The 13,639-nt window shown below is 35.4% G+C and overlaps 1 protein-coding gene across 1 annotated transcript in view; it reads left to right on the forward strand.

Moving 5' to 3' along the window:
* hecw2b (HECT, C2 and WW domain containing E3 ubiquitin protein ligase 2b) overlaps positions 1–13,639 on the forward strand; it is a 39,590-nt gene that overhangs the window by 6,636 nt on the left and 19,315 nt on the right. Inside the window, exons 2-11 of the mRNA XM_082163752.1 lie at positions 874–981; positions 2,966–3,060; positions 6,312–6,387; positions 8,291–8,460; positions 8,849–8,991; positions 9,311–9,411; positions 9,823–10,508; positions 11,412–11,706; positions 12,531–12,632; positions 12,768–12,918. Of these exons, the coding sequence (XP_082019878.1) occupies positions 874–981; positions 2,966–3,060; positions 6,312–6,387; positions 8,291–8,460; positions 8,849–8,991; positions 9,311–9,411; positions 9,823–10,508; positions 11,412–11,706; positions 12,531–12,632; positions 12,768–12,918 (1,927 nt within the window). The remainder of the gene's footprint in view (positions 1–873; positions 982–2,965; positions 3,061–6,311; positions 6,388–8,290; positions 8,461–8,848; positions 8,992–9,310; positions 9,412–9,822; positions 10,509–11,411; positions 11,707–12,530; positions 12,633–12,767; positions 12,919–13,639) is intronic.

Below are 13,639 nucleotides of genomic sequence, written 5' to 3' on the forward strand. Positions count from 1 at the left end.
CTTCATTACTGCACTCTTTTAACTCTGCCACTTGAAATGAAGATTCATTATTCTACATAATGTATTAAAAATGTATATTTTTTAAATAATTTTCTGTATTAAAATCAAATGAAGCTAAATTGTTTATGTAGATTTAAATTTCATATTTTATATAATTATCTAGAGATAGTACATTCATATATATACACACAGTATATATATCACACATATATATACTACTAATAATATAAAAATCATAAATTATTAGAATATTTAAATTTAATCTTTTTAAAAATTTCTAAATTAAGTTTCTTTTTTTAATAATTAACATTTTAAAAATAGATTTATATATTACTCAGTAAATATAAACACATAATGAATAACATCTCTCTCTCTCTCTCTCTCTCTCTCTCTCTCTCTCTCTCTCTCTCTCTATATATATATATATATATATATATATATGTATATGTATATATATATTATATATCCTTGATTATAATGTATTTACTGTATTATGCGTGCATGATAGGGCATTAAGCTGTATTACGGTTCTCTGCATGGAGTGAGATCTATGAAAGAGGCAAACAGATGGGAGCTGGCTGGAGGTTTGTTTGATCAGGGCCATGTTGAGCTGAGGAGTTAAAGAACAGGAAACACCAACTAAGAACACGGTTCCTTACCTTCAGGACAGACACAGAGCCTTAGAAAAGACTTTAAGCTCTTGAGAGAATGTGACTGAGGTGTGGCGGCTTCATGGCACGATCGATCAGCCAATCCTGTTGTTTCACAGCCATGTGTTGATAATGAGAGCTGTTGACTCCTGGTGGAGGCCCTTCATCTTAGTAATTTATTTATGCATAAGGCAAATATTTACACGTTTTTGTGCCGACACAGATGAGACGTGTCCCGCTAACGTTTGGGATTCGAAGAACCGCGGGGTGAACGGCACTCAGAGGGGGCAGATCGTCTGGATGCTTGAGGCCGGACCTTACTTCATGGAGCGTAAGTGAGAGAGTTGAAAATCATATGTGCCTTTTAAAATAAATGTTGTATTTAATAATTGTGCTACAGTACTGTGAAAGCATTAATTAATCAATGGATCTGGTAAAGTTTACAAGTTTACTGGCATCTAATGTTTGGTATACTACCGTTCAAAAGTTTGGGGTCAGTATATAGTATTATAATATCATAAATAATTTTTTTGAGCAGCAAATCAGCATATTATAATGATTTCTGTAGGATCATGTGACTGAAGACTGGAGTAATGATGCTGAAAATTCAGCTTTGATCACAGGAATAAATTACATTTTAAAATATATTCAAATGGAAACAGTAATTTTAAATTGTAATTATATTTCACAATTTTACTGTTTTTACTGTATATTTGATCAAATAAGTGAAGCCTTGGTGGGCATAAGATACTTCGTTCAAGAACACAAAAATATATTACTGATGTTTAGAACTTTTGAACGGTAGTGTAGAAACTTAGTTTTCTAGTTTAGTAGCAAACTAACTAGATGTAAGAGAACAAAAGTGCATATTCTGTCAAATACAAATTTTTCATTTATGCCTGTGATTATTAACTTGCGATAAATCTGCTCCTATTCAGTATGTAAAAGCAAAACAAACAATGTTTGAGCGCTTTACATGTTGGTCAGACATGTCCTGTATAGTGTATATTTCTATATTTATCGTGTTGAATTTTTGGGATGTTTAGGACCAAGTAAAGCTGAAATGAGATGTACATTTGAGAGACAAGCTAAATAAATATACAGATATCTGGCTCACTTACTACTTATTGGGCCCTATCTTGCACCCAGCGCAATTGACTTTGTACATCGACGCATGTATCATTCCTATTTTGCACCCGCGCACAGCGGACTTCTACCTCCACAGACGCACTTCGATAAATTAGGGAATGAACTTGCGCTCCGTGGGCGGTTCATCGAAAAGTGGAGGAGTGTTCCAGCGTAAACGTTCCCTGGTGCTATTTTGCAGTTTCAGAAAACAAATCCGCCACAGAACAGGAAAAACCTAGTCTAAAGTCAGTGGCGCGATATTCAGATGCTATTTTAAGGGCGCATGCTTGGCCATAATGTAGCGTGTGCACAACGCGCATACACTTTGCTTCTCTAATCTACACAGACGCAGCAGTTCACATTTTTGCAAACCATACATAATTACAAGGAAAAATATTACCACACGAGGGAAATCATTATGGTGTCCATGAAGATGTGAAAAATAGGCATAAATCTAGCTTACACATTTACCCAAAATATTATACGCCTGTTTAACCGAAGCTAATTTGGGTGGGTTTCTCCCATCCCCATACAATGTCACTTCTCTGTCTTTTACGGCCCTGACGAGAACGTCGGTCTCCTCGGCTGTGAACCGCTCCTGGCGCGCGCCTGGCAAATTCGCCATTATTATAGAAATCCGCCATGGAACAAACGCGCCTGCTTTTAAAGGGAATGTGAGATGACACTCTGATTGGTTTATTTCACGTTATGCCCAAACCACACCTATGAGTAATGAAGCTACTTCAGACCAACCCATTTTAGATTTGCGTCGAGTGCAAGAGTCATTTATCCCACCGGTATAATAGCAACAGCGCCCGAGATCCGCCCACAAAGTTACTTGCATTTCACGTTTGATACTTGCGTTTCAGATCGTTAAAATAGGGCCCTATGTCTCTTACAAAACTCTTGAATATCTTTTAAATATTAGATGCAATGAATCTCGCAAATTTTGGCAAGATTTCTTTTTTGAAACGCTTAGTGTAACAGCCAATCAGATTACAGCTTGCCCTTTTGAGAAAGCTCTTTCCATTTTTGTGTGCATTATGGGTCAGATGGTCTGTGAGCATCCTGCCTTAGGCTGAAACAATAATCAAATATGAAAATAATGATGGAGATACCATATGTGCTGTTTGTATTTTAAAAATTTTGATCTGTCAGAAACATGATCCTGTGTTTATATTTCTCAGCTGAAACCAAAATCTGTTTCAAATATTACCATGGAGTGAGTGGAGCGTTGAGGGCCACAACCTCCTGCATCACTGTCAAGAACCCTGGAGTTACAGTAAGTGTCTGACTCTGTTGAGTGTTGGATTTAAAACATTGAGTTGCTGGCATCAGATGGGTCCCTTTGTAAATCTTTGAATTGTGGTTGAAAATAATATTTTCACTCATAAAGTGATTGTCACGCGTGAACTTCAGAGAAACATCTGAATGCATCTCTCATCAAAATGGCATAACGTTACATTTTCATAATAGTACCCCCAACGCTTTAACCTTTTTTTTAATAGTTAGGTCAGGTCAATAGTTAGTTTAGGTCAATGTTATATGTCAGAGCCATAGCCTAGACTAGAGATTAATGCATATATTCCAACACACTGAGATGTGGAGCTTATTTGGGAAGCGCAGGTTCAATTGATGCCTATCATATTTCCATTATTGTCACGTCACCACTACAAAGAACAAAAAGGGTCGAAAAATGGTTGTAGAGAACTTGGGGTTTCTCTTAGAAATATCAATTTATTTATTAATAAAAGAAAAATTTAAATAATTCACTTTTCATATTGACAAATAAATAGAATGTTTAAAACAAATTTTTCCATATTTAAAATTATAGTTAAATGTTACAACAAATAATACATTGATAAATCATTTTAAATGCAATATTTAAATGGCACTTTTAAAGTGTTTACACTGAGGCATTTATATTCAAAATGATCTTAAAACAGATTTTATAATGATTTTGTAACGTTCACAGAGGCTGCCTTTTAAAGAAAATAAAAAATACAGTAAAAAACTTAAAATTGTGAAACATTATTAGCATTTGAAAGAACTGTTTTCTATTTGAATATGTTTTAAAGTATAATTTATTCCTGTGATGGTTAAGCTGAATTTTCAGCATCATTACTCCAGTCTTCAGTGTCACATGATCCTTCAGCAATCATTCTAATATGCTGATTTGCAAACATTTCTTATTATTATCAATGTTGAAAACAGTTGTGCTGCTTAATATTTATGTGTAAAACATGATACATGTTTTCAGAATTCTTTGATGAATAGAAAGTTTAAAAGAACAGTATTTATTTGAAACAGAACTGTATTATGAATGTCATTAATTTAATATTAATTATGTTAAAAAAAACTAATTCTTACTGACCCCAATCTTTTGAATGGTAATTTAATTCCAAGTAATATATTTCACTAGCCCAATTTAAGTCTGTTATGGTTCTCAAGCAATGCATTAATTGCATTAATATGAAATGAATTAGATTTTTGTGTATATTGGCTATTGGTAAATTCGAACAGAGCTCATCCTTATGCACAAAAGCAGCAAAAGCATGTGCGAACGATCGGCTTCATATCATCTCTGCCTGCATGTGTTTCTTGGTCTTTCTCTGCCTGTGTATCTGCAGGCTCCATTACGAGGCGCTGGAGTTTGCCTGAGCTCCACAGAGACGTATCATGTTCACAGGCATGCAGGGAATGCACAGGAAGTAGAGAGCGCTCTTTGATATGCTTAGCGCCCGGCTGCCGACACGACGCCACAGAACTAGTCTAAAGGGCACACTCCACCCTCTGTGACATGAGCTTGAACTTGAACCCATAGTTAACGGATTGATTCACACGCACAGCGTTGCTATTGCTGTTTGAACAACAGTTTTTTTTGTGCTATGGAAATTAATTAAAGGGGTGGTTGAATATGATTTCACTTTTCTAACTTTAGTTAGTGTGTAATGTTGCTGTTTGAACATAAACAACATCTGCAAAGTTACAATGCTCAAAGTTCAAAGCAAAGGGAGAAATTTTATTTTAAAGAAATTGCTTTTTAAGGCCTAAACGGCTGGTAGGGACTACACGAGCTTCCTCCCGGGTTAGTGACATCACCAACTCAAAAATTTACATAAACCCCGCCCCCGGGAACACATTTATAGATTATCAAGACAGAATATGCTAATCAATGACTAGAAGATAAGCTACATAAATTCACCAACTAACCATTCAGAAATTTTGTCTACATGTTGTCACTTCTTCTTGAGTCTCCATCTTTCTGACTTTGGTTTTAACATAAAAGGCTAAAAGTTTTTGACATTTTCAGTGCATGTGTGTGTGAGGTAAAATGACACAAGCTGTTGAAGCTCCGCCCCCTGTGCTGGGAGCAGCAGCTCATTTGCATTTAAAGGAATAGACACAAAAACTGTGCGTTTTCACTCATCCTCAAAAAGTGACAACTTTAACATGCTAAATAAAAATATCTGTGGGTTATTTTGAGCTAAAACTTCACATACACACTCTAGGGACATCAAAGACTTATTTTACATCTTGTGAAAAGGGCATTATACCACCCCTTTAATACATCTGATCATGTGACTGTGATCTAAGGTCTGAGGTCTGCATACTTAAAGCTTATGGAATATTTTCTGGATTCAATCTGAACTGAACCTTTTATAAAATTGATGTTTTGATATAATTACTGTTTCCTCTTGCTATTTTATATGGTTTAGATTGATGCAGGACATGTTTTGAGCGAATACACACCAAAAATTTGACCAAAATGTGAGTTAAATGTGCATCGGTTTGACATATGGAAATGTATATTATATTATATAGGCCTATTACATCTCACCGTCATTCAAAAGCCATCATTTTGGGGCTCTGCCACTGAACAAGTGTCTATAATCATAAATCACGCTGCCACATTAATGAGCAGGAACATTATAATGTGATTAAATGATTCATAACCATGATCCTGATCCTGAATGTAAACTCCTGTCTGAACATCTCTTCTGCTAAAGTCATTATAACCACCCTAGTTTTACCAAAATACTGCTGTAAAATATATTAAATTGAATAAATATATGGCATAAATATGTTGAATATGTTGAGGATATTGAATAATTAATAAAAAATGGGATCTCATTCAAGAAATATGATTCACTCGCATAGCGTTGCTATTACTGTTTGAACAACTTATTTCTGTGATATTGAATATATATATATATATATATATATATATATATATATATATATATATATATATATATATAGTATACTATATGATATATACATTAAAAGAAATGACCTGCCTGCAGTTTATAAATGGACATATAATTTGATGTTTGTGTATATTGGTTATTGGTTATTGGTATATTTTAGAGCTTATCCTATCACCTATCCAGTTTCTAAATGAAAATGTTTTTGGTTCTCTGTCCATTGCTTCAGCTCAGGCATTCAATCGTGCTTGTTATGTTTGTGTAGGGATATTAATTATGCAGGCTGCTAGGGCATGTGTAATGTGTGTTATGGTGTCCTCTGCAGGTCGGGACAGAGGGACAGGTGGATGGACAGTCTGTCACAGAACACTGCAGGAAATTGGTCAGCTTTACTCTATCAGGTAAGGATAGTGGATATTTACCAAATATTTCATTATGAAACTGATTTCTATATAATGTTAGAAGCTGTATGAGAGGCCATACACCCAAACCTTCCTTAACCAGATAATAAAACTATAGTAAAACAATGGATTGGTCTGAAAAACGCTGTTTTTTTTTTTTTAAACTAACAATAGCCACAATATTCAATTTGTGCACAAAATAATATACTTTATACTACAGGGCCGTTGAATGCTTGAATCTGATTGGTTGACGAACGTTCTAAGGTGTGCATTATTTTCAGGGAAACGCACGGCTAAAGTAGTTCCAGGCAGGTCTTGACCGCATTACAGTTCCATATCACTTCGCGTAGTCAACTGTAATAACGGAAAATCGGATACAAATCATAACAAGAAAAAGCATTTCGCCCCATGCGCTTGATCAACAATTTTCAATGTCTAGCTTCACAATCAATAGAAACATGCAGTTTAATTTGAATAAATAAACTATAAAGTCCTATCTATAATCAATAGAAAATTAAACTGAATATAGGCTAAATAAATGGATAGTCCTGCAGCACGGATTTTTATTGCAGATAATTTAACAAATAAATAATTATTGATAGGCCTACTTGTTAAAAGGGCTTTGGGTTTCATTTATTTGGCTAGTCTACTGTCATCTGTCAATAATAGAAAGAAAAAAAGAATTAACGAATTCATTAAAACGAATTGAATTAATTAATAAATAATAATATTGACGCACATGCTTTTCTGTCTCATTATTGCAACATCTCTCTCTAATAACTGCATTAATAACTGCATAAAGCCGGGAACACACTTTAAGGCCGGTTATGAATGTAATTTGATACTTATATGACTGATCATGCCCAAACGCGTGTTCAGCGCGTTCAGTCTGTTCAAAGTCGGTGTTTAAAATCTGCTGCAGTCGATGAAAACAGTCAGAGAATGTGTCAGCTAGTCGTGTGTCCCCAGCATTAGTGGCTCAAACCTCCGTTACTAACTCTACCTAACCCTAACCCTAACTCAGCATTAGTCTGCTATCAGCGGCTCAAACCTCCGTTACTAACTCTGAAATGACGTTTTGGAATTAGCAACGGAGGCATGGGATTAGATGCGTAAGAAATTAGTCCTACATACAAGAGCGTTTTAATGACAAAAACTTTACAAACGTCTTGAAATACATAATCTGAACAATGTTTCGAGGTGTGGTAACTGTAGTATAAGCGGAATAATTGACTTCAGGCCGTTGAATTATTAGAAAAATAATGCACACCCGAGGTGTAACGGCCACTCCGCTTCGCGTCGTGACCGCATTACCACCTCGGGTGTGCATTATTTTTCTAATAATTCAACGGCCTGTCGTCAATTATTCCTTACGTAGTTAATTTGGCTTAAATGTATAGTCCATCCAAAAACAACAATTCTGTCATCATTTACTCATCCTCGTGTTGTTCTAAACGTTTATGACTTTTTTGTGTGTGTGTGTGTGTGGAACATTAAAGAAGATATTTTGAAGAATGTTGATAACCAAACAGTTTTGGTTCCCATTGATTTCCATTGTATTTTTTGTCCATACAGTGGAAGTCAATGGGAACCGAAACTGTTTGATTACCAACATATCTTCTTTTAAGTTCCAGAGAAGAAAGTCATACAGGTTTGGATCGACATGAGGGTGAGTAAACGATGACAGATTTTTTTTATTTCAAGGTGAACAAGCTGACTAATTCACAATGATTTCAAATATCTCATCCTAACCCGAATATACAATCTCACAAATAAATTGTTGTGTTGCCTTCTTAAGTAAAACTGCTATATATCTGCCCTCTTGTGGTAATGAGCTGTTAGTGCAGATAGATAGATAGATAGAGCTCACACTGGGATAGTAATATATGTGTGTATATTGCAGATATCAGGGCTCAGGGTCTGAAGAAGGGCATGTTTTTTAATCCGGACCCCTATCTGAAGATGAGTATCCAACCAGGCAAGAGACACGGCTTCCCTACGTTCACCCACCACGGCCAAGAGAGACGAAGCTCCATCATATCCAACACCACTAACCCTGTGTGGCACGGAGAGGTAAATCATATTCGGACTGGGGCAGTTAATGAGGTAACCAAGTAGTGGTGACCAGTTTCAAACTAGTTTTCAGTGAGTGCTTTGTGTCCTTGAGCAAGGCTTTAACCTCAGATTTTCCAAGAAACTACTGAACTAGAAGTTGGTAGTATTTCTCAAACTTAAATATTTTTCTTAATTTAAAAAAAACCTAGTGAATTATAGAAATGATAAGCCATATCAATGTATTTACATGGTACTCCCAACACACTGTATTTCAAAGAACGTCATGATATCACAGTGCCATGGTAAGTAAATAAGAGTAAAGTTTTGTTACCATATATGAGATTGAACATAAGAATGAATGTTATTTTACTTCCCCTTTAATACTCCTGTTCGTTTCCCCCTGCAGAAGTACACTTTTGTTGCTCTGATGACGGACGTTTTGGAAATTGAGGTCAAGGACAAATTTGCAAAAAGTCGCCCGATCATCAAACGCTTTTTAGGTCAGCTGACGATGCCGGTGCAGAGACTGCTGGAGAGACATACAGCGGGGTCAGTATTCACTATTAAATATGCCTGAGAGGATCTATTATACATGAGCTTCCATTAACAACAGAGTAATTTCCTCCTGGAACTTCGCAGTTCATTTCTGTCCTCTGACATTTATGGAAACATAAGTTGTGCAATAATAATAATAGTCACTACTAATGTAAAAATAAAAGAATAAAATAAAATGGGGGGAAAAAAACTTTTTTTGCTGCTTCACAAGATTATATGTGTTTTTTATCAAATATATTACAAATTAATTTTTTTAAACTTACTTGCTTGCTTTAAACTTATTGTTTTCTGTATGACTGTTTTTGGAAAAAAGTGATCTACATGTGAGCTACACGCTTTGCCGGCGTCTACCGACAGACCATGTGAGCGGACAGCTTCTCTTCAGGGTGGAGATCACCTCCAACGGACATGAAGGTAACAATCACAGTATCTTTATCAATACATACACTACCGTTCAAAAGCCATTAAGATTTTTAAAGGTTTCTTTTGCTCACCAAAAAAATTGTAAAAACAGTCATATTGTGAAACATTATTACAATTTATAAGAGCTTGTTTTCTATTTGAATATATTTTAAAATGTAATTTATTCCTGTGATTCAAAGCTGAATTTTCAGCATCATTACTCCAGTCTTCAGTGTCACATGATCCTTCAGCAATCATTCTAATATGCTGATTTGCTGCTCAAGAAACATTTCTTATAACTTGTTTTAGTGTTTTTTTGGGGGCGTTTTAGTTAGTTTTGCCATGCCTTGCAAGATCCATTAATCGTGGTAAAATCACTTGTGACTTATTGTTTTTAATATGCAGTGTCATGTGATTTTGTAGATGCTATGGGCTCTCTGCTGGGAGCCTCCTCTATGAACGGAGATCCTGGGAGCCCATCAGACGACGAGGACGTATTGCATCCTTCCTCCCGCATGGCCCGGGGCCCCTCGCCCACTGGCTCCGAAGGGTCCCTGCACGGGGACGCCTTTAGGACTGACGAGTGCATGATGGACCCTGATGAGGATCTGCTCTTGAGAGAAGGAGCCCCAGATATGGCCGAAGTAACCCCGGCCCATACTCATCGCCAGGCCTCGCTTAACGACTACCTGGATGCCATTGAGGCCCCGAAGGGCCCCGGAGACAGACTGCTTAGGGCCGCCTCACCTAAACTACGCTCTAGTTTCCCCACTGACACGCGGCTCAATGCCATGCTACATATAGACTCTGATGAAGACGAGGAGGGACACGCCTCCCGGGATACGGCATTGACCAATGGCGCTCCTCGGCCTGATGGACACACCTCCTCTGCACAGGACAAAGGGAAGGGTCCCGTGAAAGCCAGGGAGAGGCTGGAGTCGGAAGCTGCAAGCAGCGCCACAGATACTGAAGCCACAGCGTCAGGGTCAAGCAGTGGCACCATAAAGAGCCAAAATGGAGGTGCTGATGGTGGCCAAGAAGAAGCTTCTGCCTCTGGAGACTCAACACAAGGCACGGGAAGCTCTCACCAGCCAGCTTTCAAAATACAGGTCTGAAGGGTTTGCCGTTTTTGTTTGTTTTTACCTGTTATGGAAATATGTTGTATTACCGCAGTTTGCATGCAGGTTTTAAGTAGTTAGCAGTACAGTTTTATAGTTATGTAGTTAAATTTTATGTAAACTTCAATAAATTGGTTACACTTTATTTATAAGGTGTCCGTGTTACAGTGTAATTGAAGAGTTCAGATGCAAAAGCCTCTAAGTGCCATCTGAAAATTTCTTCTAGACTAGAATGATAATTTTTATCAAGCTCGTATATTTAAGTTCAGTAATTTCACCTAAATTACAATTAATAGGTAATTTTCATTGCCATTTAAGTGAAATTACTGAACTCAAATATACGAGCTTGATAAAAATGATCATTCTAGAAGAAAATTTCAGATGGCACTTAGAGGCTTTTGCATCTGAACTCTTCAATTATACATTTAAGTACTGAGTAATATTAATTAACTATATGTACTTACTATAGGGTTAGGTTTAGGGTTAGTTACATTTAATTAAGCACAATTTATAGTAATTAATTACCATAGTAATAACTACACGTAATGTGTAACAAAGACACTAAAATACAGTTTTACCAATACATTTATTGTAAACATTAAACTTGTAAATGTAAAAAAATATTAATAATAATATTTTGTATTAATATTATTTTTAGTAATATGTATATACACATATATATATATATATATATATATATATAGATGTGTTGTCAGCTACAGTTAGGCAATTAAACTATGTTATAAATAGTATTTTATGATATACTCATAATGTTATGCATAATAACAAAAATAATAATATGATAGTAATTAATTAATATAAATAATTTGCAAAAAATATGTTTTGTTATGTAGTCCTTCCTTTGTATCATTTTACCTAAAACATTTGTCACAGGATGAGGAAGGAGTTGCATTGAAGGCTGATGAAGGATCAACAGAGGCTGCTACAGTCACAGAGCCCTCGGCTTCTGGCAGTGATGAAGCTGGTGAAGGGGGCGGAGCCACAGCAGAGCAGGGGAACTCCAGTGAGGCAGCCAATGAGGAGGAAGAAGATGCTGAAATCTGGCAGAGGAGGCAGAGTCTGCAAGCATCAGGGAACGCATCACAGGCTGAAGGGATGGAATTAACCAATGAAGCGAGGAGGCCAGCTGATGCAGCACAGGCTGCCACGGTAACAGATGGAGAGACAGGTAACTGTGTGACGATACATGTTATTTACGAAGTAAATCAGCATCGGGAAACTTTAATGAGAGAGATGAGATCAAACTTACTTTAGATTTCCCATCAATTTTAACTTTACTGCACATTAATAAAAATAAATCATAAATAATATTATATTATGATTTAATGCATTTAAAATATTAACACTTAAGAACATGAATAATAATAACAATAATATTTTATTATAATAAATACTATTTTAATATTAAATAGTATATCACATTTGTTGACAGGAATGATAATAATAAGAAAAAATAGATTATTTTTAAAATAACTACATAAAAACAATAATTAATTATGTTAGTATTAAAGTATAATATTATATAAATATCAAGAGCATGAATAATATTGCAAATAATATTTTATTTAAAAAATATAACATACTTAATCTGATTTTCATTTGTTGTTGATAATATAAAAATAAGTATATTACAATAAATAAAATCATTATTCGTTGTTATTATTAAAATAAAATGTATTATATAAATATTTAAAAACATGAATAATAATATTAAAATAATCTTGATAATATTAAAATATAAAATAGTGTAACAGAACATCAATTATAAAAATATAAAACGAAAAATAAATATTTTGCGTAAAATTAAAAATAATAATTCAATATGTTTTTGAATTATTGTATGTTTTATATAAAATATAATTAATTAATTTCCTGTTTGGCTTTACAGAATAAATCTACCGGAGTAATAGAGGACTTTATGAATTATCTGTGTATTGATGTTTACATTGATTTTTTTTTTAATATTCATAAACTCATTTTGCCCTTTTGAAGGAGCCAGTGCTCAAGTGAACGGCCTCCAGCCAATGCGTTCCCTTCAATCAGCGCGTCATGACATCAGCCGCTATCAGAGAGTGGACGAGCCTCTTCCGCCAAGTGAGAGAGTATTTTTTGTCTTTGTGTGAGATTCACCCAACCACTGTCCTATGTAGTCATACTATAATGAGCATAACACAAAGCCTTTGACTAACATTATAATTGCCCACGGTCATTATAACATGTATGTTGTAGATTGGGAAGCCCGTATTGACAGCCACGGCAGGATTTTCTATGTGGATCACGTGAACAGAACCACCACCTGGCAGCGGCCCACTGCTCCAGCTGCACCTCAGATCCTACAGAGATCCAACTCCATTCAACAGATGGAGCAGCTTAACCGAAGGTCAGTCTCACGTGCACGCTATACTCACACCAGCAGAGATCTGTCAAGATGGCATGAAGTCAGCTGTGATTAGAGTGAGTTCTGATAGAGTGTTTTGTGCACACAGTGACCTTAAGTTCTAATATCTTGGGATTTATCCGAGTCCGAAATGCCATTTATTAATCCTCACTCGTATGCTCTTTAAAAATGTCACCACAGCAGCCTAATCTGTTCTGCCATTATCAAAACATCTCTCGTGCTTTCTCTCCCTTTATTGGTTTATTGGCATGCATTTTAATTGCAAAAGCATTTGTGCCATAGATGTGCGCAGCATCTAAAATTAAAAGATCGTCAAGCACAAAATGTCAGTAAAAACGATAGTCAAGTTTATTTAGGATGCTTTTTTACTCCTAAAGTTGTTATTTTTTGCCTTTTGAACATATGTGGAATATTCCCTTCATTACTAAAAATAATGCAAAATACAGTTTTATGGCTTGCATTAAGTATTTGTGGCATGCACATTTTTCTAATTCACAGGTATGGCACACATATAAAGTAAAATAGTGAGTGCAAATCAAGTATTACTAAATAAAATAAATGATTAATAATTTCATTTAATTTCATTTAATGCAGCATCATCCATTTGAATTAAATTAAATTAATAATCTAATATGCAGATTTTTGTGCTCAAGAAACAATGTTGTTTCAGTTGTGCTGCTTAATATTTTAATATTGTATTGAA

Source organism: Leuciscus leuciscus (assembly GCF_965113295.1).
Source record: "Leuciscus leuciscus genome assembly, chromosome: 3".
Classification (NCBI taxonomy): domain Eukaryota; kingdom Metazoa; phylum Chordata; class Actinopteri; order Cypriniformes; family Leuciscidae; genus Leuciscus; species Leuciscus leuciscus.